This window comes from Cervus canadensis, chromosome X (genome assembly GCF_019320065.1).
Source record: "Cervus canadensis isolate Bull #8, Minnesota chromosome X, ASM1932006v1, whole genome shotgun sequence".
Lineage (NCBI taxonomy): Eukaryota > Metazoa > Chordata > Mammalia > Artiodactyla > Cervidae > Cervus > Cervus canadensis.
Window position 1 is genome coordinate 14,661,927 of NC_057419.1, and position 24,147 is coordinate 14,686,073.

Sequence of the window (24,147 nt, forward strand, 5' to 3'; positions counted from 1 at the left end):
TCCACTAGTTTAGTTTTCCTCATTTTTCTATACAAAATGCATGAAGGAGTATTACTTCTGTTACTTCTAGTACAAACCAGCAATTCTTATTGCCAGTTATAAGAGTTTTAAACTAGCAGCTGTATTAGAGTGTCTATAATGTAACCTGGCATAAATCAAAAAAACCTCAGGCGGCTCTCAGATATGGTTACACACTGAAAGCCCTAGGGTGGTGCTTACATCATCCTGTCATGATCTGCCAGTCTGGACTGAACCCAAAGGACAAAGGGTACACACAATTTGTGGGGAGAGTATTTATTGGGAGGATAGGCTTCTTGTGGACTGATGCACTTTTGACAGGGGATGTGTAAAATCTAAGAACATTTAGCTACTTACTCTGTAAGCAACAAGGATTATTGTTGATTTTCTCCTGGCTACAGAGAGAATATTGTTTGACCTAACCTTGATTGTACCATGATTCAGTTCAGTTCAGACCTTCAATAATGTCCAACTCTTTGCGACCCCATGGACTGCAGCATGCCAGGCCTCCCTGTCCATCACCAACTCCCAGAGTTTATTCAAACTCATGTCTATTGAGTCAGTGATGCCATTCAACCATCTCATCCTCTCTCTTTCGCTTCTCCTCCTGCCTTCAATTGTTCCCAGCATCAGGGTCGTTTCCAATGAGTGAGTTCTTCGCATCAGGTGGCCAAAGTATTGAAGTTTCAGCTTCAGCATCAATCCTTCCAATGAATATTCAGGACTGATTTCCTTTAGGATGGACTGGTTGGATCTCCTTGCAGTCCAAGGGACTCTCGAGAGTCTTCCCCAATACAACAGTTCAAAGCATCAGTTCTTCAGTACCATGGTATATTTACCATATCATGTCTCAGAATGGTAAAAAACAGGTTTTAAAATTTGTCCTCCCTCTCAATTGAGAAAACCAAAGAACTGGCTTGCCCTATGGACTAACGAACCCATGGCCCCTCGAAATTATCTAATGTGGTTCATTTGCCCAATTCAACACAATATTTGAAATATTTTTCAGGTGACCAATCAACTCCTTTCCATAATACTTGCTCTGGAAACCAATGAGTGAGCAAAGTAGCAGACCATCACCTCCTACTCTGCTTTTTACCACTGTGAAGTTTTTATTTCTAATTTCTATAAGCCCATCAAAGAACAATCCCCAGTACCATCTAAAAACACTGTTGTGGGGGAGGGCTCGATGTCAGATGAGGTAATGTGGAGAAAGTTTCAAAGAGACTTCTAATTTCCATCCATTTTCTTTTCTTTAGCTCCCTGTGTTTTAAATGTCTCACAGGACAGTCTCCTTGAAATTTAACACCCAGGAACTCTAGTAAAGCCAAGTCTGTGTCTAATGGGGTAACTTTAGACTCTAGAAAATGTGGGGGGAAAAAAACCCCACGTGTCTGAGCATCCCACAATTCTGGTTGTATGACCTAGAGAAGGACTGGCATTTGAATACAAGGACTATGCACAAGGGCTAGTTCTTTGCAGCGTTGTTAGTTAACGGGGACTTGGAAACAATCTGAATGTCCAACAGTGGGAAAGGAATGGCATATCCACATGACAGATTTTTTTTTCCATTTATTTTTATTAGTTGGAGGCTAATTACTTTACAATATTGTAGTGGTTTTTGTCATACATTGACATGAATCAGCCATGGAGTTACATGTATTCCCCATCCCGATCCCCCCTCCCACCTCCCTCTCCACCCGATCCTCTGGGTCTTCCCAGTACCAGGCCCGAGCACTTGTCTCATGCATCCAGCCTGGGCTGGTGATCCTGTTTACCCTTGATATATACATGTTTCGATGCTTTCTCTCAAAACCCACCCTCGCCTTCTCCACACAATATCTGTCTTTTTTTCTGTTTTGCATATAGGGTAATTACATCTTTCTAAACATTCATAAATGTGTTAGTATACTGTATTGGTCTTTATCTTTCTGCTACTTCACTCTGTATGGGCTCCAGTTCATCCATCTCATTAGAACTGATTCAAATGATTCTTTAACAGCTGAGTAATATTCCATGGTGTATATGTACCACAGCTTCCTTATCCATTCATCTGCTGATGGGCATCTAGGTTGCTTCCATGTCCTGGCTATTATAAACAGTGCTGCGATGAACATTGGGGTGCACGTGTCTCTTTCAGATCTGGTTTCCTCAGTGTGTATGCCCAGAAGTGGGATTGCTGGGTCATATGGCAGTTCTATTTCCAGTTTTTTAAGAAATCTCCACACTGTTCTCCATAGTGGCTGTACTAGTTTGCATTCCCACCAACAGTGTAAGAGGGTTCCCTTTTCTCCACACCCTCTCCAGCATTTATTGCTTGTAGACTTTTGGATAGCAGCCATCCTGACTGGCGTGTAATGGTACCTCATTGTGGTTTTGATTTGCATTTCTCTGATAATGAGTGATGTTGAGCATCTTTTCATGTGTTTGTTAGCCATCTGTATGTCTTCTTTGGAGAAATGTCTTTTAGTTCTTTGGCTTTTTTTTGGGTCTTTATTTCTGACTTGAGCCAGAGTGCTTGATATTTTTTGATTAATATTTGTCTGTTGCTTCATTTGCTATTATTTTCTCCCATCTGAGGGCTGTCTTTCACCTTGCTTATAGTTTCCTTTGTTGTGCAAAAGCTTTTAAGTTTCATTAGGTCCCATTTGTTTATTTTTGCTTTTATTTCCAATATTCTGGGAGGTGGGTCATAGAGGATCCTCCTGTGATTTATGTCAGAGAGTGTTTTGCCTATGTTCTCCTCTAGGAGTTGTATAGTTTCTGGTCTTACATTTAGATCTTTAATCCATTTTGAGTTTATTTTTGTGTATGGTGTTAGAAAGTGTTCTAGTTTCATTCTTTTACAAGTGGTTGACCAGTTTTCCCAGCACCACTTGTTAAAGAGGTTGTCTTTTTTCCATTGTATATTCTTGCCTCCTTTGTCGAAGATAAGGTGTCCATAGGTGCGTGGATTTATCTCTGGGCTTTCTATTCTGTTCCATTGATCTATATTTCTGCACATGACAGATTCTTACACAGCAATTAAAAGGACTCAATGTGTGTCTGTGTGAGAACACAAATTGATGCAGTTTTGTATAGGTATAAATGTATATTTATACATGTATGTCTATGTATATATGTAAATATGAATCTATGTTAAAATATGATGAAGAGTGTAACAGCAGGAAGTTCCATGTATACAATATCTGTCCACACTACACCAAACTCAGAAGGGTCAAGGATTGAGATCCAGGTAATGGTAAAAAACAAATTTAGCCAAATCCAAAATGTTTTACTTCTTTTTCAAACAGTGTCTGGAAACAAATCTTACACAATAAAGTTAATTTTATGGTGAAAGTGTATTTTATGATTTTCTCCTTTCAAGTTTTCTTGCAAACTTTAAATTTTTTACAAAATAAAACCCAGGTTGTGCTAGCTACAAGATCTGGGATCTTGGGGTGCGTTGCTGTCTTTGTCCATTCTCTCACTTGGTACCTGGTTAGAAGCAAGAGCAGGTACACGTTCCTTTGGTTAGCTGATGGCTTCTGAACGTGCCAGAATTTCAGCCATTTCAGCCAAGGCAATGGACTTTGAGCTGTTCCATAGAGAGAGTGCAAAATATATAGGCACATTGCTGGATAACTGACCACCCCCAAACAGTGACTTAAAACAATAAGCATTTATTTTCAGTTTGTAATATATGGGTCAACTGAGTGGTTCTGTTAACCTAGGATGGGCTTGGCAGATTTTGACTGACTTGTCTACGCATCTGTGGTGGGCTGGTATAGGCTGGGGGTTGGTTGGTTGGTCTAAAATGGTTTCACTCACATGTTGAGCAATTGGCTAGCTGTTGGCTGAGTGATGAGAATACCTAGGCAGCATGTCTCTTATCATCCAGCAGGTTAGCCCAGGCTTGTCCACATCTAAGAGAAGGGAAGTGACTCAATTCTGGCACATTTTCTTGGCCAAAGCAAGTCCCCAAGCCAGTCTAGTTGGTGTTTTCTATGCAGGAAAACAGCTCTTTTGTTGAGATCTACTCAAAGTCAGTCTTACACACACACCCCAGACCAAATTCAAGGGGGAAGGAAAATTGATCTTTTTAAAATTGAAGTACAGTTGATTTATAGTATTAAATGTTAGATCCTATCTCGTAATAAGAGAAACTGCAAATTTACATTTCAGGGGTTAGGGACATGGAGATGGTGTATATGTAAAGATTTAGAAACATTCTTCATTCTGTCTACCATACTATGGCTTCTTCTAGACCACCAAATTAAATCAGGGTTTTAATGCTATGACTGGTTAAGTTTTATGAACTATAGAATATAAAAGGTAAAATGGATTATCATATAAGAAAAGAAAACCTTACTAGGCTTTCCCCCTAACAGAGCATTTTTGTTTTCACAGTTTATGTACTACCCAAACACATTTAAGCAGCCTTCATCCTCTGACTCTAATAGGTGTGTTTCTATACAGCTCACAAATCGTCTCACTCAAAATTATTTTCTGGATAATAATGGGTAACTAATAGAGGCTGATGACCTGAAATTGTCTCAAAAGTCACCTTTACGACAGTGAAGATTGAACAGTAAATAGAACCTGCAGGCTGGTGTAATTTACCTTGTGCCAAAGCAGAGCTCCAAAATGACTTATTAAATCATTCCACTGAAAGTTGTAAATCTGAATGAGAGAAGTACAAATCAATAGAAAAAAACAGTCAAGCACTTTACCACTTATGCTTTTTTATGACCTCTTAGAAGGATAAAGATTGATGTTGCAAAGAAATTCCAGAACAGGAAGACTTGTAAAGATGACCTGGCTATGGTCTGCATTATTCTTAATCCATGTTACTTTTGCTGTCACTAAACTGTTTGTTAACCTTTTTGGTTTATATCAGAATATCCATATATCATTATCCCTCATGCCCTGCCATGCAGAAGAATTTGGGAGTCAGAGAAGTTTGAAGATCTGCCAACTTCCCATTTTCCTATAAAGGACATTGTATGAAGGCATGGCCCTGGGTCTCCTGACCTTCTGGTGAAGTGTAAAGTCAGTGGAGTAAGGAAAGGAGCTTCGCCCGCCTTGGGCAATGATGCATGAAAGAAGACATGTGAGTGATTAGATCAAATAGCCAGCCATTTGGCTCTCAAAAATGGATTTCCGTGGAATATTTTTCTTGAGTTTTAGGCATAGCCAGTCCCTAGATCTCTACGCTTTAACTGAGATGTAATTCACATGCCATAACACTCACCATTAAAAAATATAAAATTCAGTGTTTTTCAGTAAACTCACAGAGTGGGACAATGATCACGACTGTCTTAATTCCAGAAATTTCCATCACCCTGAAGAGACTTCAGCCCTACTAGCAGTCAGTTCCAATTCCCTCTTTTCCCCATCCTCTGACAACCACTAGTCTACTGTTTCTATAGGTTGCCTCCTCTGGACACGTCACAAATGGAATCATATGTGGTCATTTGCGTCTGCCTCCTGCTAGACCCCTTTTGATGAGTGAAAGAACATACGAACCTGGTGTTACCAACTCTTGGGGGATCCTCGCTCTCTCCCTGCCTAACTGGAGGTCAGTCCCAGCCTGGCAATCTACCTCCACAAAAAGGTCAAAAGCACACATCTATCTCCTCAAGCTATAAGTGAATGGTTGACATTTTGGCCACGGTCACTTATGGTGATGAAAGAAAAGTTTACACTTTAAGTCCCCCAGCAAACATGCCCCAATCCTCTTTTTCGGAAGCAGACCCTTCATTGCTTTTCCTTTGGTCCTCAGAAATATCCACCATCCCCTGAGACCACAATCGGACTGTTCAACACATGAACTCTTGCTTATTCACTCATTTATTGTAATTGTATTTGTTGGTGTGCGAGGACAGATATAATACATATGCTTTCAATGCCAGAGGTACATTGGCAACATTTCTGACCACAGCAAGGTGATCTGGGCCGGGCCCCTATTGGATGTGCCAGTCTACATGCCAAAGGAGTAGAGCTGGGTAAGCACGTCATCCCATGTGTTGAAGATATTCACTGGGGACATAAATTCTGCTTACTGGTCCCACTATTTACACCAATCAGAGGGAAAGCTGAAGCAAAGAAATGGTCATTTACAAATTCACTTTGAGTTTAGAAGATGTATTCCAGGAAAGAGAGACACAGAAAATAGCATTGTTTTTATTGAAACTAAGTAAGTAGACACAACATAATTCAATCAGCTTAAAAATGCACTAAGGCTTTGTCCCAAATGAACATCTGGAGGAATCTGGTTTAAGCATAAGAGAAGCAGAAGCTTAAAAAGTGTCTCTCCAATTACTAACAAAGAAAGAAAGGAAAAAAAAAAAGATTTAACTGGTGTGTTGAAGAGTCTAATTTCATTGGGTTGTAAATATGACTTCCCCAAGTTACTGCTTTTAATCTTAATCTATTGAAACCCCTTTTCCCAATGGATATCAAGCCCCTTAACATCACCTTGCTAGATTTTATGTAATGATGGAAGACAATAAACATGTTGGCCCCAAACCAGCCCAGAGTCAGACAAAAAGACAGTGACGGGCTGTACCAAATTCCAGGAAGCACCTTCCAGTTAGGCAGCCAAGGTAGGAAAATCAAAGAAAGGGAAGGAAAACAAAGTCCTTAACAAAAAAGGCACAAAGGGAAAGCAAAATAAAACACAAAATTTAGGAATCAAAGTTACGTTACTGTTTTCCACAACAAATAAAGAGAAAAGGACAAGACCAGAGTAAAAACTCTCTCCTGGTTCTTTCCAGTAAGATGGGAAATGATTTATTTGAAATGGCCAAAAATAACATTTTACAGAAAAGGAACCATAATATTACACAACCAAGTGTAGCTATAAAAATCTCAAACATTCAGGCAATGCTTTATTTAAATCACCAAAAATAAGGTTTTATAGAAAAGGAACTGTAACAAGCAAATGTATAGCTGCAAATTTTCTTTTGCCATCAATATCGACTCCCTCTAAAATATTCGGGGACTACTTTGCAGTTTCCAAGCAAAACTAGAATTTGTGGGACAGAGTTGCTCAACCTTATCACAAGAATGAAAACAGTTTGCAAAACAATTTTGTTCAATGCTAACAAATAACTAAAAGACGTGGTTACTGCTAACAAGTACCTCCGTCTACTGAAACAGCCCAATCTAAGCACATGTTCATGAACAATTAATTGTTAACACAGCCGCTGTTTTCCTGCCAACACAAACCATGTGTACGGTGGCAAGGGTTAGATGTTGTAGGCCATCAAGGCACCGAGGAAGTAACCCTTAACAGAAATAACTACAATAGGTAAGCAACTCAAACGAATGGGCCCACCTCTGCCAAAGCCCCCCAGGGTGGGTGTCACATTTGCTTTCTGCATAAAGAAGGCCCACTGACTCCCTAGTTCTTTACTGGGAACCGAGAACTAGATAGAGAAGCTGTTCTTCTAGGACCATCGAAACCTTAATAAATCGCCCTGGGATTCTTCGTGCTGTAGTGCGCCTCACAGGCAGCAACATAGGCAGACTCTGGGAAGAAGTCATCATGGTACTCTGCTAAAAACCTGGAAAAAAAAATAGCCCCTATGATCACCACAGTAAAGACTAAATACCAGGAAGCAAAACAGGAATTTCCACATCTGCAACATTTCACTCTTTTTGTATTAGGTAGAAAAAAATATATAATCTTGATTTCTATATACTGATTATGTTCATTGCACATACCCAGCTTCTATGTTAATGACTATTTCATTGGAATCCTTTCACTAGCAAGTGTACAAATTTCTATTTCTATAGCTTCTAAACTCCACTAGGTAGCAGTCTTGATTATCTAAACACTTCCATTCAAAAAGGCCTCCGAGTATTTCTACATTTTCCTGTTCTAAAAAACAAACTATAAAAAATAAATTATTAACTCAATAAATGTCACCTGAGAAATGCACAGTACTTACACAGGCTAAGTTAAAACAGAACTGAATGGTTTAATCAGTAAAGAGCATTTTGAGTTCTACTTTGCCGTTGCCAAAAGATGCTGCAAGTTCCAGCTTAGTACTAAAAACTTAAGACTGATTTATGCCTAACTATGGATTGATATTGAAATATAGCCAGGCACTGAAGAATCTGCAACACAGACACTATCTTGACTCTGAAGTATCAAATATTTCACCATGAAGGGCTAAAACAGGCTCACATGGGCCACATTAACTAGTATGCTAAGTAACTAGCTTCCTGTTTGTTTCCCTGGCCTCCTCCCAACTGTCCTAATTCCTAAAAAGGCAAGGATAAACCTCTGCAATACCTTCTTCAGTAAATACCAAGTCAAATTCATTTGAGGTAACTCTTTCTTCTTTGTACTATTTTTATAGCAACTCTTGATCCACTGATTCTATAGTTGACATGTTTGGATACATTTTCATAACCCATTACAGCCGAACAGTATGGGGGTTGGGGTGCCAACCTTCTACAGAGTTGAAAATCCTTGTATAAGGATTTTATTAGTTGGGCCCTCCGTATTCACTATTCCTCCAAATTCGCAGATGCAAGCTGCCACATGGATCATGTAGTGCTAAGTATTTACTATTTTAAAAAATCCACGTATAAATGGATTTGTGCAGTTCAAACCCATGTTGTTCAAGGGTCAGCTGTACTATTTTATTTGTAAATCTTTGTAAGTAACTTCCCAAAACCCTAATTTTTATTTTGTTTTGGGCATATATCAGAATTAGAAGGCTCACCTGTGCTAACTAGTGGCTGTCTCATTTGGCATTATTTCATTTTGGTGTAACAAAATGTTTCTACAAAACAGAGCTGTAGGTTTGTTTGAGGGGAAGGCTGAAGGAGATTAGGGCATTTTTGAAACTTGTTTCTAATAAAATGTTTTAAAGTTGAATTCCACTCATTTGATGCATTATTCAAAATACCCAGACAGAAGTATCTTTTACAAACTCTAAGACTCATTTCTCTGGCTGGAGTGTTCTCCACTCCAGTAAATCCTACTTGACTAGCTCTTGCAGGTTGGGACCTAAATACAAGGAAAAAGTATCCTCTTGAAGAGAAAGAAGAAACAAGGTCAGGTAGATGGGACACACTGGGTGAGGCAGAGTGGCAACCAGCCTGGAACACCAGGAGAAACCAGTCAATAGACATCTAGGTGTGAGAACTGGGCCACAGGCGTAAAGGAGGCTGGGGTCTACGGCCCCAGGTAAGCGGAGGGCACAGCCTCAGGGCGAATGACCCAACCATGTAACCAAATGGCCCTGTCAGGTGAAGGAAACGCTACCTTTCTCCAATTTCACAAACTGTCAGCACAGACTATTCACCATTTCTCTTAACTCCAAAGTAGACATCAAAACCAGACCTACAAATGTATGTACATGGAACAAAGAAAAGTCACATGCTTAAGGTACTCCTGAATAAAATACATAAAATTAAATAGTTATCAATCTCAATCACTTCTTTAGAAAATTAATTTTCTACTCACATGGCTATCCAACTGGATTCTTCCGGTGACACAAAAAAATTTTACCTCCAAACCCTTTGCTTAGAAACCAGATAAACTATGAAAAAATGAAATAGCTCCAACTCCCCATATTACAATTACTATTAGAACCAACCACAGTTAGGTAACACTGTTACCATTCAAAATACCAGAGCTAGCTTATACGTCTGCTGGAGACAAGTTCAGAAAAGCCATATACACGGTGGCAGAGTAAGTTTTGACAAAGTAATAACAATACCTCAGAAAGAGATCAAAGTGCTTCAGTAAAGCCTTCAGATTCTTCTCAGAAAAGGACATCTTTCCAAGGATTTCTGGAAGTTTCACTGCATTAAAAAGAAAAGCAAAATCATTTACAATTGGCACAATCTGGCGATCAGTAGGACACACTCAGGGATCCTCTGGGTCCCTGTGACGTTATTCAAACTGAAATTAACATCTATGCTGCGAAACAAAACCAAAACTCTTACTGAACCCAGAGTAGTAAGTACAAATATTACAAACACAATTTATATGAAATTTAAGATTGTTTTTAAGAGATCAACATTCAATTACTTTTCTTAGACCCCCAAATTGCCACAAGATGTACCTAAGCCTACAGGTGTTAAAATTAAAGTGGAAAATAAAAAAGGTAAGAAGAAAGCAGAGACCAGGATTTCTTACCAAACAAACGCAGCAAGTGTTGTGCCCCATAAATGTAAGAGGGAGGAGGTGGTTGGTCACCTGGAGGGTAACTATCGGGTACAAGTTTCCAGGAGAGGACCTGGGAAAAGCACAGTGAATGTTTTGCTGTTATATCTTCACACCCCATTACCCACAGACCTGTACATTTGGAACTCCAGCAGAAATACACACACTTGGACATTCCTAGGCCGGCAGAAAGACAAAGCTCGTCAAGGGTCTCATTTCTACCCTGGAGCTTCCCATCCATTTGGCACCTCTGGAGCTGCCTCACAGCTGGACCAGAAAACAGGAAGAAACCAAAGAGGGAACAGAACAATGAAAAGAAAGCAATGTGGAGGTTCTAAAGCCATCTTCTCTTCCTTGGCAACATGGAGACAGTTCTAATCACCTAAAATTATGACAGACTGTGTGCAGATGAAAAAAATATGCCACTGTATCAAATAAACACAAACTCATAAAAATAAACAAGGAGGACTTAAAATTGGGGAAATATTCGATTTTCTAATTTTCAATAGCTTCTACCTGTAAATTAGCTGTAACTGTTTTGTCATTCAGCCCCTTCTGCTTTACTGGAAATTCTGCTGTTTTAGACATGAAGCAATAAAAGATGTTTTGAGAAATGCTACCACTGTGTCAAGATTCTCGAAGTTTCTGCTATGTTACAGTCACTCTGGAAACTAATTTCACCCACTGAATCAAGTGAAAATAAGACTTCAGCCCTGGCAACTGACTGCTTTTCCTTCACTTTGAATTCCAGAAGTGTGGGTGAATTTGGGGCTTTTGTTAAAGTAACAGTTGAATTTCAAAACTCTCTGATGAGCTTCCAGAGACATATTTCAGCAAATTATAGGTCTATTCTACCTAGTTGCTGCTTTGCTTTTTGGATCTGCCAAGTTTAATCTGGAAATAGTCTGGTCAAAGGAAGCCCTCTATAAAACAAAGCAGAAGGATGCCAAAATGAGCCCAGAAAGGCTGATGTAGTCAATTTAATCAAATGAAATTTTAGAAATTAACAAGCACCACCATGGTTCCATCCGTCTCCATGCCGAAGGCCCAGGCCTCACCAGCCCCACGCCTGTGTGGTATACAAGCCCCAGGGCAGGAGTAAGTTCCCGCCCCTTTCTACCACCCCTAGCACCTGACTCCGCGGTGCACACAGCTACAGTGCAGGAACTGTTCTGACAGTGACACTCAAAGTGAACATGGGGGCATCCACCGTCACTGGAGGCGCGAAGGGCACACTCATGTGCAAAAGCAGATCCTGTGGTTAGTCAGCGAGCCTGGCTACTTCCCTCCCTCGATTCTGCTGCTCAGTGTAGTCAATCAGCTCTCTCAAAGATGCATTACAGGGGGAAATAACAGGTTTCCAGTGGAGGAAGTCTCAACTAGGGTGTGCACAGGAACCGCCTGTGATCGCAACCAGGACTACGCCAGTCCAGACCCTCCCTGGTGCGGCTGGGCAGCAAATGGCGTTGGGAGAGTGAGTCTCAGGTGATCAGGATGCAGGGCCCTGGGGAAAACATGCTGCCACGGAGGCTTTATGCAGACGGAATGCACTCAAGGTCTCATCATGAGAGCCTGTCCAACTCCAACCACTTTTTCTCTAGAGCTTGTAGCTATAACTATCACCACTAGATGGCGGCATTGCACCAGTGACCAGAGTGGGAATAGCTGTGCCTCAATATTCAGATGTCTTCCAGGGATCCCCAACTTTTTGGCACCAGGCACCAGTTTTGTGGAAAACAATTTTTCCACGGACCCGTGGCGGGGGACAGTTTGGGGATGATTCAAGTGCATTAGATCTATTGTGGGCTGTATTTCTATTATTACATCAGCTCCAGCTCAGCTCATCCGGCCTAAGATCCCGGAGGTTGGGGACCGCTGTAAGAAACAGGATTCTTCTTGAATAAAAACACCTGCAGGGCTTTCTAGGCTGGAAAAAAGGAAAATTAGGGACTGCTTACACTAGGAATTTCCTAACCTTCCCTCAACATCACTGGAACACGAACTGGGTTTTCTAGCAGAGGTCAGTCAACTTATAACCCTTGAGCCAAAGCAACCCCCCTCATGCTAAAAACAACTGTTTTTAAATGTTTTTTTTAATTAAATGAATACTACTTCAAGACATATAAAAATCACATGAAATTTGATTACTAGCATACATGAATATTCATTGGAGGGACTGATGCTGAAGCTCCAATACTTTGGCCACCTGATGCCAAGAACTGACTCATTGGAAAAGACCCTGATACTACAAAAATTGAAGGCGGCAGGAGAAGGGAATGACAGAGGGTGAGATGGTTGGATGGCATCACTGACTCAATGGACATGAGTTAGAGTAAGCTCCAGGAGTTGGTGATGGACAGGGAAGCCTGGCACGCTGTAGTCCACGGGGTCACAAAGAGTCGGACACGACTGAGTGACTGAGCTGAGACTGAGCACACGTGAATGACTTTTGGGGCCACCCAGCACACTCATTTGTGAACTATTCACACCACTTTCACAAGCTAATGCACAACCCTGAAAATATTTACAATCTGACCCTTTATAAGAAAAGTTTGCTGACCCCTGTCACCAAACATTCTGTCTTGTAAAGCCATCCTCCCCTATGCACAGAAACAAGGAAAGCCCACTTGCTAGGCAAGATTCATACAATACCCCAGTGGACTAAGACATCTCCTGAACTCCTGAAATACTATGTATCTCAGTTAACTGGCCTTCAAAATAGTTTCAAACTGAAGCTTTCCTATCCGTAAAAGGGAACTCTGGTGGCAAGGTTATTCTCAAGAACCTAAGGTAATTTAGATCAAGCACCGGGCACAATGCTAGCATACAGCATACCCTCAAACGGATGGCTATTAATACTACTGTTAAAGATGGGCTTTATATTTTTAAATGGTTGAGAAAAGACCAAAAGTAGAATAATATCACATAAACGAAAAACTATCTGATATCCAAATGCCAGTGTCCATAAACATGGTTTTATTGGAACACAGTACACTCATTCATTTATACAGTGTCTGGGACTGCTTTGAAGCTGGGGAGTCTTGACAGTGACTATGTAGCCCACAAGGTTTGAAATATTTACTCTCTGGCCTTTTGCAGAAAAACTGTACTGACAAATGTTCTATAAAATAACAATATTCCTATTTCGATACTTGGACTTCTTTGAAATAAAAGAGGAATGGAAGTGCAGGGCTATAATCCTCATTTTAGGAACCACAAATACAGTGTTACATATCATACAAACAATTCTGTTAATATTCCCAGCAAGAGTAACATAATGTTTCTTCTATGAAAATGGGATTTCCTCTTGTAAGACTTTTTAAGAAAACACAAAAGGAAGGGTTCAATGGGGGTGAACAACAAATACTAATGCTTTACCTCATTTATTTCATTAGTTCTTCTGCCTTCAAAACCAGCAAACACTGCACTCCCTTCCTTGCTAGGGGTCAGAGGAACAGGTGAGGACGATCTGCTATGAACAGGTGTCTCTTTAAAAGGAAAAGACTTTAATTAGTTGCTAATTATTAATTATCCACTAATTAATCATACAGCTACTGAATTAAACATTGCTGGAAGACCTTTACAAACAGCAGAGAAGTTATTAATTTTTACCAATAAGACTTCCCTGTCAAGGACAATACCTGGGATATTATTTGATGGAAAAAAGGAAAGAAGAGGAATCAAGTTCGGAGATATCCCTAGAGGCTCAGACAGAATTCACCCGCAATGCAGGAGACCTGGGTTAGATCCCTGAGTTGGGACAATGCCTTGGAGAAGTGAACGGCAACCCACTCCAGTTTTCTTGCCCGGGAATTCCCATGGACAGAGGAGCCTGGCGGGCTACAGTCCAGGGGGTCGCAAAGAGTTGGACACAACTGGGCGACTAACACTTTCATTTTCACACTTCACTGAGATAAACTACGTACAACATAATGAAACTTGAAAACGTTGTATGTTAAGTGAAAGGAGCCATGGACAAAAGGCCACACATTTTATGATTCCACTGATGAATTCATGCCCAGAAGAGGCAGATCCATAGGTACAGGATGTTAACTAGTTCAGGGCTGGAGGGAGGGACTGCCAACAGAGAGGTGAGCCAGCGTTAAACTGGTCAGTACCAGGAATCCTGATTGTAGAGCTGAAGGGGTGGGGGTGGGGGGGTCCCATCTCCTGCTGGACTGGGTTCAAGAGCACAGTGCCTGACCCAGACCAAGCACAGAGTCAGCATCAGCTCTCCCCAGCGTGCCCTTCCTGCAGGCAGTAAACCTACTCTTTTCCAGGTGCAGGAACAGCTTGGGCATGCTGGCAGATGTGTCCTGCTGCCGGCGCTTGGGCTGGGGCGAGGCGCTGCTCTCAGACAGCCTGTCGCAGTTGGCAGAGTGGCGCGTGGACCGCCTCAGAGACTGCAAGGCTTCCGGCTCGCCTTTGCGCCTTTTGGGGGTGGTTGGTTCGCCTGAGTTTGGCTGACTCTCTGTGGACTGTGGTGTGGATGGATTCAGCAAAGGTGGGCTTGGAGAGAGCTCCTCCTGGTTCCTACAGAAGGAAGGGGAATGTGTCACACGTGCCCGGCCCACAGAATCTCTGCAAAGCCTGGAGGGGTTCCTCAATGTCCTTCAGACAGAAAACACAGCCTCCACTCCAGGAGGCTTAGAAACTTTCACTTCCAGACGTGCCAAAACAAATACTTTCTTAAAAGGTACCTAAACGTTATTATACCATTTTCACCCTTTAACTCTTCAAGGCACACTGGCATTAAAGGCTGTGATACCCTTTGTCCTTGTTTTATATCAGTGGTTCGCAACTCAGGGGTGATTCCACTCTGGAGGGAACACGGACACCTTCTGGAGTCAGTTTTGATGGTTAAAACTGGCAAAGTGCCATTGGCATCCAGTGGGTGGAGGCCAGGGATGCTGCCCGCCGTCCTACAGCACATAGTTCGGCCTCTGCCACCAACGGTGATGCAGTTAAAAACATCAGTCAAGCCAAGGCTGAGAAACCATGGTGGCGAGACTAAGAATACAACATCATCTCGTCACAGTGTAATTACTGATAGGGCTAGAATGCCACAAACTTTGGCCACATTTTGTGGAAACATGCGGTCCACTCTAGACACTGGGAACCTTGAGGTTTGGAGGAGGGCGTGGGGACATCAACATAGGTCCCCACTGAGTCACACAGGCCACCCAAATGGGGTGGAACCAACAGGGAAAGAAGGTAGCCAAAGAAGAGATAGTCATAAGGCAGACAGAGTTACCAGACAGGACCTGAGGAGGAAGGGGAGCAAGGGGGTGAGGGGAAAGGAGGGCAATGCTTGGTGCGGCAAGTGGGAAGCTGTTAGTGACTTTGGGGAGCAGAGGGAGGCGGGAGACCAAGATAGATGGGAAACAGGCAAGAGGAGATGCAGGGGTGGAAATCATGAAAACAGACCACTCTCCTGGGAAGATGGGCCTGAGGCAGATAAGGAAGTAGCTTACACAGATAGGCATGGACTCAGGTGCGGGGGGACTTTTGTTGAACCCCAAGAATGGAGATTTGGAAATGCTTGGTCACCGAGGGAAGACAGTGGTGACACAGCAGAGTGGGAAAGAGACTAACCTTTACTTGAAGGCCTAAGGCAGCTGGCCCTTCACGCACTTCCTCATTTAATAACCACCTACAGGAGCAAATGTTCTTTCCATTGTTCACAGGAAAAGCAAGAGACTCAGATGACACCTCACCAAGTCACAAAATCAAACCCACACCCAACCTTCTCAGGCCATTCTCTCTTCACCCCACTGTCTTTGGAAAGAAGGGCACTGGCTACACTAAAGCCAATTTCTCTATATTGAAATCTTCACTTGGTAAAAACTTACAGAGACATTTGAAAGTGAATGATGACTCAAGCTTACCCAAGAAAAAAGAAAACCACCAGGACCGTCAGTGGTTTGCAATCTACTCCCTCCTCCAAACATGTTGGCCTCATAGCATCCAACAGAAATCTTTAAAAACAGATCTAGCTATTTGATTTCTGATAGCTGACGGTTGAACTGCAAGCTAACTTACCTATTAGTGTTTGTGGTACTTTCCTTAATCGGAAGAAAAAATTTGGACGAAGTCACCTTTTTATACTGAACTTGTTCATATGGATAGAGCAAAACCAATGGGAGAGTGTAATCAAAGGTTATTCTTAATCCATCCACCATCTCCTTACAAAGGTCAACGCTGAAAGGATTAAAGAGATTAGAGATGCAATAAAATAACAGAACTTTTCAAAATGTCACAATGAAGGTGCACATTTCTAATCAGGAAGAGTTTTAAACACTATATATTACACCTAAGTGTGCAAAACACAAAGTCTGTAGGTGCTAACAATAAAGAATTAAATGGGAGCACAGACCTAGAATATAGAGTGCAGTAAGCAAGTGATTTTAACTTACACTTGAACACAAGTGAATATGCTCAGTTCCACAAAAGGAGTCCAAGCAGTCTGTGCTAGGGAAAGTAGACACACCCCAGTCACCCGCAGCTGAAGGGGGCGGTCATGATGAACTAACACACCTGTTTAAACTGGAACAATCTACTTGTCTGACTCCACTCCTGCTGGGTCACGTTCCCAAGGCAAGCTATGGGGACAATTACTCAGATTAGGGTAAAGACCTGTTTGTAAACAAGTTTCAACAAAATTCTCATTCCCCATTCTGGTACTTCTCAAAGCAAAAAAAAAAAAAAAAACAAGAGTTTGCTCCCTAAATTACATCATTGAAAACTTCTTCTAGTGTTGAGGCAGTGCATGTCCTCAATGGATTCATATATCACAATCCTAAAGAGTTACTGAACATTCCAAAAAAAGGACAGTATTTTGAAACTTAACTGGTTACTGTATGAATTAAGTATAACAGTATGTGAATTCATAGTAACTCAAACAGAGACAGTGTTACCTGTTCTAAACGGAAATTTCTTCTCTAATAGCCAGAGTGAACCATGAAATGCCAACCCTCCCTCCCCTACTTACTTCTTTTCTGCTGGGATATAATGCACATTCATGTTGGCATGTGGCATAGCATGATGGTGACGAGGCCTCTCATTGGCTGAAAAGGCTGCATTGATAGCAAAATGCTTCACGTACGATTCCAAAATAGTTATGATGTTGGTCTGGCATGGAAGTTTCACTAACTGTTAACAAAAACATAAATATTTGATGTATACATTCCATTGGATAAACCATATATTCCAAGAAACAGTGGTCTTGTGTATGTCATGTTTGAAACTCAAAAATAAAGTCAATTGTGTATGAAGATAATTCTTTAGGTAAATGTGCTTTGAAACTCTCTGACTTTTCTTCTACTGATCATATCCTCATGTAGATTATAATGGTAATTTAAAGCTAATTAATAACTAATTTTAAAAATAAATGCAAGCAATGATTCTCAGCTTAGGGACCCATTAGAACCATTTGGGGAACCTCTAATATATCCACAGCTGCCACCCTAAACGTCACAGATCAGTTTTCACCTTAAGCTTGAAGCCCAGGCATCAGGACTCTGCAAAACTCTCTAGAAGGTTCTAACAGGCAGCCAGGGCTGGAAAAGACTGTGTACACTTCCATCAGGAGAACTTTAAAACCCAACTCAGTACAGAACCTGAGTTTCATTCCTCCAAGGTTCTCAACTTCCTGTGATTGCAGAATATGGCTCTATTACAAACCCATGTTTTATGTATTCTCCTTGTTTACCCGTTTCCTCCGGTTGATATAGTAACAATCATCCTCAAGCTTCTTCTTCAGAACTTCAGGGATTTCTATAGTTATTGTTCTTTCTTCCATTTCCTTTTTTGCGTGCAGCTCTGGTCCTTCCTTCTGCAATATCACAATTCCATTTTAACCACCTAAAACCGAGAGTCTACACCCAAAGAAGGACTAACATAAGCACAGCCTACAATGAAACAAACCAGTTAATCCTTGACATTTACACCAATAATGATGTCACGTGTTCTAATGAGAAATATATTAAAGGTCAAAAGTTAACTTGTTTTAGGGCACTAATGACATTGCAAATATTTATTTCTTTTCTTCCTAATTTAACTTTACCAGTGGGGTTCATGCTAACTTTGTATTCAGGCAAACAGAAGATGCTAAACTCTTGATACACAGCATTTAAAAATCAATCAGCATTATAAAAAGTTCACAATATCATTGGAAAGAAAGAGGTGAAATGATTTGTGGAAACATTTCATGGGTATAAAAAGCCACAGTAAAGTTTTACAATAAAAAGGGTTTTTTCCCCTTGTATATGAAGTACAATTTTATCGTATTTGGTTAAAAAGATGGATTTTTACAAAACATTTCACAACTAGAAAATTTTACCACCAAAATGTACGCCAAAGAGTTTTTACAATAAGAACTGTATACCACTTCAGTCTTTTCTTCAATATCACCCTCTTCACTTATTTCTCCATCCTTTTCTTCACTGTCAGAGGAACTGCTTATTGCTAGGTAAAACAAAAAACAGCAGGCAAACCTGCATTACTCACTTCCTTAACCCTCACATTCACAATTCTTTAGGGTGGCATGGGTGTCCTACTGCTAGTAATAATAAACTACTGTCCAGCATAAAGTTTAAACGCCGAACACAAATATCGGACCTTTCAGAATAGAAATTTATTTTGAAAAAATATAATACCAACCTCAAGGGGTGCAAAAACCACACAAGTAAATGATCTGCAAGTGTTTAGTCACCTAGGATCTCATCGTTCCCTGTCACATTCACAAGTGGAGCGAGGTACCAAGAAGAAAACAGAGAATGGCGCTCTAAGGGGTTACTGAAGACACTGAGAAGGCAGGGGTCATGTGCAAGACCCACTAGGTCTAATTAGGAACTTTCTGACTGCTACTTTAATTATCAAAAACAAATGGGCAAATGTTTTATGAAATGAGCTTACAATGTTCCCTTGTCTACAATTTCAGTGAATCTTTCCCCTCAATCCTGCAGTATAAAAGAACTAGGTAAAACTCCTTTTAACCAGAGACAATAAGTCAAGCCACTCACAGTTTTCATCGTTTTCATCTTTTTCGTCAGCAGGGAGGCTTTTTAAGACAGAGTCCACACCAGGCAACCTGCAGCGCTTCCTCTTTCTTCCTGTGCTTCTCCTGAAATGGATAAATACCACTGAAATGTTGACTGATATGGGTCTTGAGGTTAACAAAACAAAAAAAAATGCAGTAACAATAATTCTTAAGTATCAAAGATATAATTATATTTTAAAACATAAGTGGTAACCTCCATTTCAGAATACTACATGATAATCTCTCTGAAAGCACAGCAGTTATTTCGAATACAATAAAAACACTATTTGCTACTACACTTTAAATATGTTACATGACTTGATAAGCCACGTTTGTCAGATTTTTAAACTTTTCTCTGACAAAAATTCTAAACCTTAAAAGAATAACACACTGAGCAAAATTCATGTTTTTGGTATTCTTACAGGCGAGCTACAGCTTTTTTGGCCAATTTCCGCTGTAATCTCCGATTTTCATCAGTGTCACGAAGGACATGATCCTCTGCTGCCCATCTATCCCAGCTAAAGGAACAAAAGAGGAAAAGAGTGTAAAATTCAGTATTTTAGTTTGACATGAAACAAATGTTAAAAGCACCACACAGGAACAGATGTGTCTCAAAATTACTTACCTTTCAGAAAACTATTTAAATATTTTAAATCACAAAGAGAGAAACCACAACTCATTCAGACACAGAAGCAATGGGAGTCTCCAAAAGCACCCATAGAGACTCCAAATACAGTCGACTCAGAAGTAATCATTTTTCAGAGTAGGCAAGGTTTGACAAAAAAGCAATAACAGGAAATGAAACTTTCCTAGGAGTGTTTCTAAAACTTAACAAAGAAGTTTGCAATGTTCTTGTGCACAGATGATCAATTTTCAGTCCGGTTTAACAAGTACACTCACCTTCTGTTCCAACCATTAAAATGGATCAGATATTCTGGGATCTTTCTGCCTTTTTCGTCTTTCCCAACAATAACATCGACGATCTGAAATCAGAAAATATCGTCCACAAACAATAGAACATACAGAATATCAGAAGCTGGATTAGGAAAAGTAGATCATGGGCTTTTTTGTAAAAGAAAGGAAAGAATTCTCTCCTTTTTTAGACGGAGAGCTGGGCTGAAACATTTTTCCTTTCAATTCCATTTTTTCCCCTGAGTGGATGCCTCAAAATAGGAAACATCCCTCCAACCACCCCCTGATTGGTCTCTGAGTGTGAGAACGGGTGTAGCTTCTGAAGCCATTAGTCAGCCGAGTTGTCACTAACTGAGAGAGTCCCGGCCTGACAAGCGAGCCTCTGCCGATAGACCTCTGGGAGTTGTAGTCTCCTGGGCTCAGCAGGATCCCAGGGCCAGTTGGGCTCACAGATTCTGCCATCCCGCCTAGCGGTGTCCCCAGGGGGAAATTCGGGGGCAAATGAAGGGGCGTGTCACCCTTGGGGAGACTCAAGGCTGGGAGGGAGGAGGCACGGCAAACACAAACCCCGAGGCAGGGGCAGCGGGGGTGGAGCCCCAAAGTAAAACGTAAAGCCCGGAGGGGCGCTGGGGCCAGCCCCCACCTCCCACCTGCGAGACCCACTCTCTCACGCCACCTAGACCAGAGGAGCTGCTGATGTGGCTCCATTTTCTCCCAACCTCCGAAACTTAGGCGGACAGGCAGGGGACGAGACACGGCCGACTGAAAACCTAAATGGTGCAAGGCCCTGGAGGACACCCGCTCAACCTGGCTCTCGGAGAGTGGGTCCGGGCCTACGGGAGGGGCCGAGCCCACGCCACAACCGGCCCAGGGCAACGGCGTCGCCAGTTGACAGCCAGCACTGCGGTGCTACCTATGGATTAGGACCGGGGCCGCTCGATTAAGGCGTCGCGCGGGAGCCCAAGCGGCCCTAGACCGCACAGGACGGGGAGAGTTAACCTCCAGAGGCCTTGAGCAAGCGGCCTCCTGGACGCGCAGCCCCCGCCGCCCTCAGGTGCACCAACCGACGCCGCGGCTCCTGCAGCGCGACACCGCCAGCGCTAGGTTTCCTACAGCGCCGGCGCGGCCCCCGGCCCAGGGCGGAAGCGGAAGCGTCCCAGCCCCGACTCCCCATCGCGGCGCCCCGCGAGCGCCCCCTGCCGCCCGTGCGGGGCCGCGCAGGCCGAGGAGCCGCGAGCAAGGAGCGCCGAGCCCCGCCACTTCCCCCGCTCCGCGGCGCCGTCAGCACCCGCATCCGCGTTCGCCTCCCGTCCCGGGGTTCCCGGCCCGCGCCTCCTCCCTGCCCCTCCGCGGCGGCACCTTGGCATCGTACAGCACTCGCGCCTTGGTGGGGTCAGGCTCGAAGCACAGCACTTTCTCCCCTGAATGGAATTTAAATTTCATGCCCTCGCTCGCGCTCATTTGCTCATCGTGGCGGAGGGCGAGGCTCCGGGGCGGGCGGAGCGCGCGCGGTGGGGGAGGGGGATGGGGGCTGGGAGGTGGCGCGCGGCGGCGGGGGTGGCGGGGAGGGAGCGGGGACTGGCGGAGGCTGTGGCCGGCCCGCCCTCGGCCCCGCCTCTGCCCGCCCCGCGCCACCGCTGGACCTCGGAGCGGCCAAGCGCGCGCGCTCCCGATGATCGAGCGCGTCCCTGCGAGTCGCCGCCGGGCTCCCGGGTGGCTGCGAGTCCGGCAGCCCGCGGCCCCTCCAGCCCTCCTGGGAAAGGCGGCCGCAGCGGGCTGCGCCCACGAGGTCAACGTGCCGGACGCTCCCTCCCGGCTCCGGGGACCGGAGAACCTGGGGTGGGCACTGGCGGCGGGGAAGCTCCCTGGCTGCGCCGCCTTGGCCACGTTAGCAGAACGCGGTGGCTACCGCGGGCAGGACGTCGGGCCGGAGTCGGGTCTAGAGGGGCAGTTGCCTTGATTCGGGGTCGGGGAGGGGGGGGTGTGAAGCGTGGTGGAAGCGAGATGCAAGCACCGGGGTTAGAGCGGGGCCAGGACGAGCAGGTGGCAGCTCTGGAGCACGCCGGTGACAGCGGGCGAGCAGTGGGCGGCAAGGCTGATGGGTCTTTACCAGGGTCGTTAACATCTCCCGTCTCAGCTTCCCCCTGTGGTTTTCCAACACCCACAACTGGCAGAGATGCTCCCTGGAGGTCTGTCTTCTCCAACACATTGATAACTCCCTACAGCTGAGAGTTGTTCTAAGGCCGATACTAGCAAGTACCGACAGAGAGGGGAGGCTCAGGACGCATGGCGGATGCTGGGAAGAGAAGGGTGCTTCTTGAAGGGCAGACCTCTACAAACAGGGAAGATGGTGCTGGGTTTGTTTTCTTTTGAGGAGTGGAAAGCCTTTAGGCAGTGTAGCAGACTCATCTGTAAACTGACTCTGAGGTGGTGGTGAACTACCAGTCCTCCACACTCTGGGCTCTGTTCTTGCTTCCAGAAACGCACACTTGCCTCCTCCTTCACTGGGTTCCTGGTGCACAGCCTTCACGTTTGAGTTTGGACACAGGCAAGAGCAAACCCCTCGGGCTTCCCTAGACGATGATACACCCATCCAGGGATTCCCTCTCAGCCCTCTACTTACCCATTTCTTGCATTTACTGCCCTGCAGTAGAAGGACTGTTTACTTGGTCAATGTCTTTAAAATGCTCCACTCCTGAAGTTTGGGAAGGCAGGGCTGCAGGGAATCTCATCCAGCTCATCGTACATACTCCTGCTTGGGTGTTCAGTTGTGTCTGACTGCGACCCTGTGGACTGGAGCCTGCCAGGCTTTTCTGTCCATGGGATTTTCCTGGCAAGAATACTGGAGTGGGTTGCCATTTCCTCCAGGGGATCTTCCTGACCCAGGGATGGAACCTGCACCCTACATTTCAGGCAGATGCTTTACCGCTTAGCCATCGGGGAAGCCAGGCCTGCCAATGCATACTCTTGGCACATAATTAATTGATTGACTAGATTACAGACTTATGAAATAGAGAAGGAAATGGCAACCCACTCCAGTATTCCTGCCTGGAGAATCCCATGGACAGAGGAGCCCGGAGGGCTACAGTCCACGGGGTTGCAAAGAGTCACACACAGCTTAGCAACTAAACAACAACAACAGTTGTTGGGATAATACAGTGGAGAAGCCAGAACTGGAGCTATGATTCCTCTTCAGGTTGTGGTTTATCTGGGATGAGATCTTGACGATGGTGTTCCCCATAAATGGCAGGGGGACCTCTGGGCACAAATAATTGCATGTCATACTTAAGCCATAATTTAGTACTAATGTTTTTCGTTTTCTTGCTGGTAAATGGAGATTTCCTCTCCAGGCTCTAAGTTTTCAGAGCAAAACTTGGATGCTTTCTTTTATTTCTTTCCATTTCTACCCCTTATGTCCTTGAGCAATGCCTTTTTCCCTGTCTTCCTAAAAAAGTCCAAGAATGCACAAGGCTTCAGGATCCTAAAAGTTACAAATCCCACTAATGGGAGCACCCCCTGGCAGCCCTCATCCAGATTAGGACCCCTAGAGAGGTCTTCCTCTTGGGTTAAAGTCAAAGAACGTGGTGGGCTCTGGGATCTGGTCCCACACTTGTCAGTTCCTAATTTGTGTGTAACCTTGGACAACTGATTAGTCTCTCTGGGATGCAGTTTTCATAAAGTGACAATAATAGTGGCTTCTACCTCAGGGTTGTTTTAGGAATAAATCAGTCTATTCAGTGTATATGTCTTTGTGTAGTGCATAAGAAGTGATGGGTCAATGCTTGCTATTAATATCAGGCACTTCTTGAACACTTCTCCTTGTCCCCAGTTCATTCAACAAGTATTTATTGAGCCTCCTGGGTGCTGGATACCAGACCCACAAAGTTAAGATACAGATATGACCCCTGGCCTCAAAGAGGATACATTTCCGGAGGAGCAGAGCAGCATGCAAGCAAATACAAGCCTCGTGGGTACTCTGGTAAAGTTGCCCTGGAAGTGGACAGAT

The 24,147-nt window shown here is 43.5% G+C and overlaps 1 protein-coding gene across 3 annotated transcripts; it reads right to left on the reverse strand.

Moving 5' to 3' along the window:
* Nucleotides 1-6,766: 6,766 nt before the first annotated feature.
* On the reverse strand, nt 6,767-21,696 carry MSL3 (MSL complex subunit 3). Of its 3 annotated transcripts, XM_043458947.1 has the most exons (13): nt 21,501-21,696; nt 20,130-20,212; nt 19,652-19,747; nt 19,213-19,313; nt 18,576-18,655; nt 17,901-18,023; nt 17,181-17,341; nt 16,232-16,390; nt 14,460-14,722; nt 13,568-13,677; nt 10,163-10,262; nt 9,741-9,825; nt 6,767-7,568 (listed from the first exon to the last, which is right to left on the reverse strand). In XM_043458947.1, the coding sequence occupies exons 1-13, from the start codon at nt 21,600-21,602 to the stop codon at nt 7,469-7,471; spliced, it is 1,563 nt and encodes a 520-aa protein (XP_043314882.1). In that variant the 5' UTR covers nt 21,603-21,696; the 3' UTR covers nt 6,767-7,468. The 3 variants fall into 3 exon arrangements, with proteins under 3 accessions (XP_043314882.1, XP_043314883.1, XP_043314884.1); XM_043458948.1 differs by lacking the exons at nt 18,576-18,655; nt 21,501-21,696 and adding an exon at nt 21,141-21,278; XM_043458949.1 differs by lacking the exons at nt 18,576-18,655; nt 21,501-21,696 and adding an exon at nt 21,206-21,274.
* Between the last annotated feature and the right edge of the window lie 2,451 nt (nt 21,697-24,147).

Coding starts and splice junctions, on each gene's coding strand:
- MSL3 (XM_043458947.1), bottom strand. CDS start 21,602: ATGAGCGCGAGCGAGGGCATGAAATTTAAATTCCATTCAGGGGAGAAA. Junction 9,826..10,162: donor ACACTTGCTGCGTTTGTTTG/GTAAGAAATCCT, acceptor TTTTTAATGCAG/TGAAACTTCCAGAAATCCTT. Junction 7,569..9,740: donor CACTTTGATCTCTTTCTGAG/GTATTGTTATTA, acceptor TTTTTTTTCCAG/GTTTTTAGCAGAGTACCATG.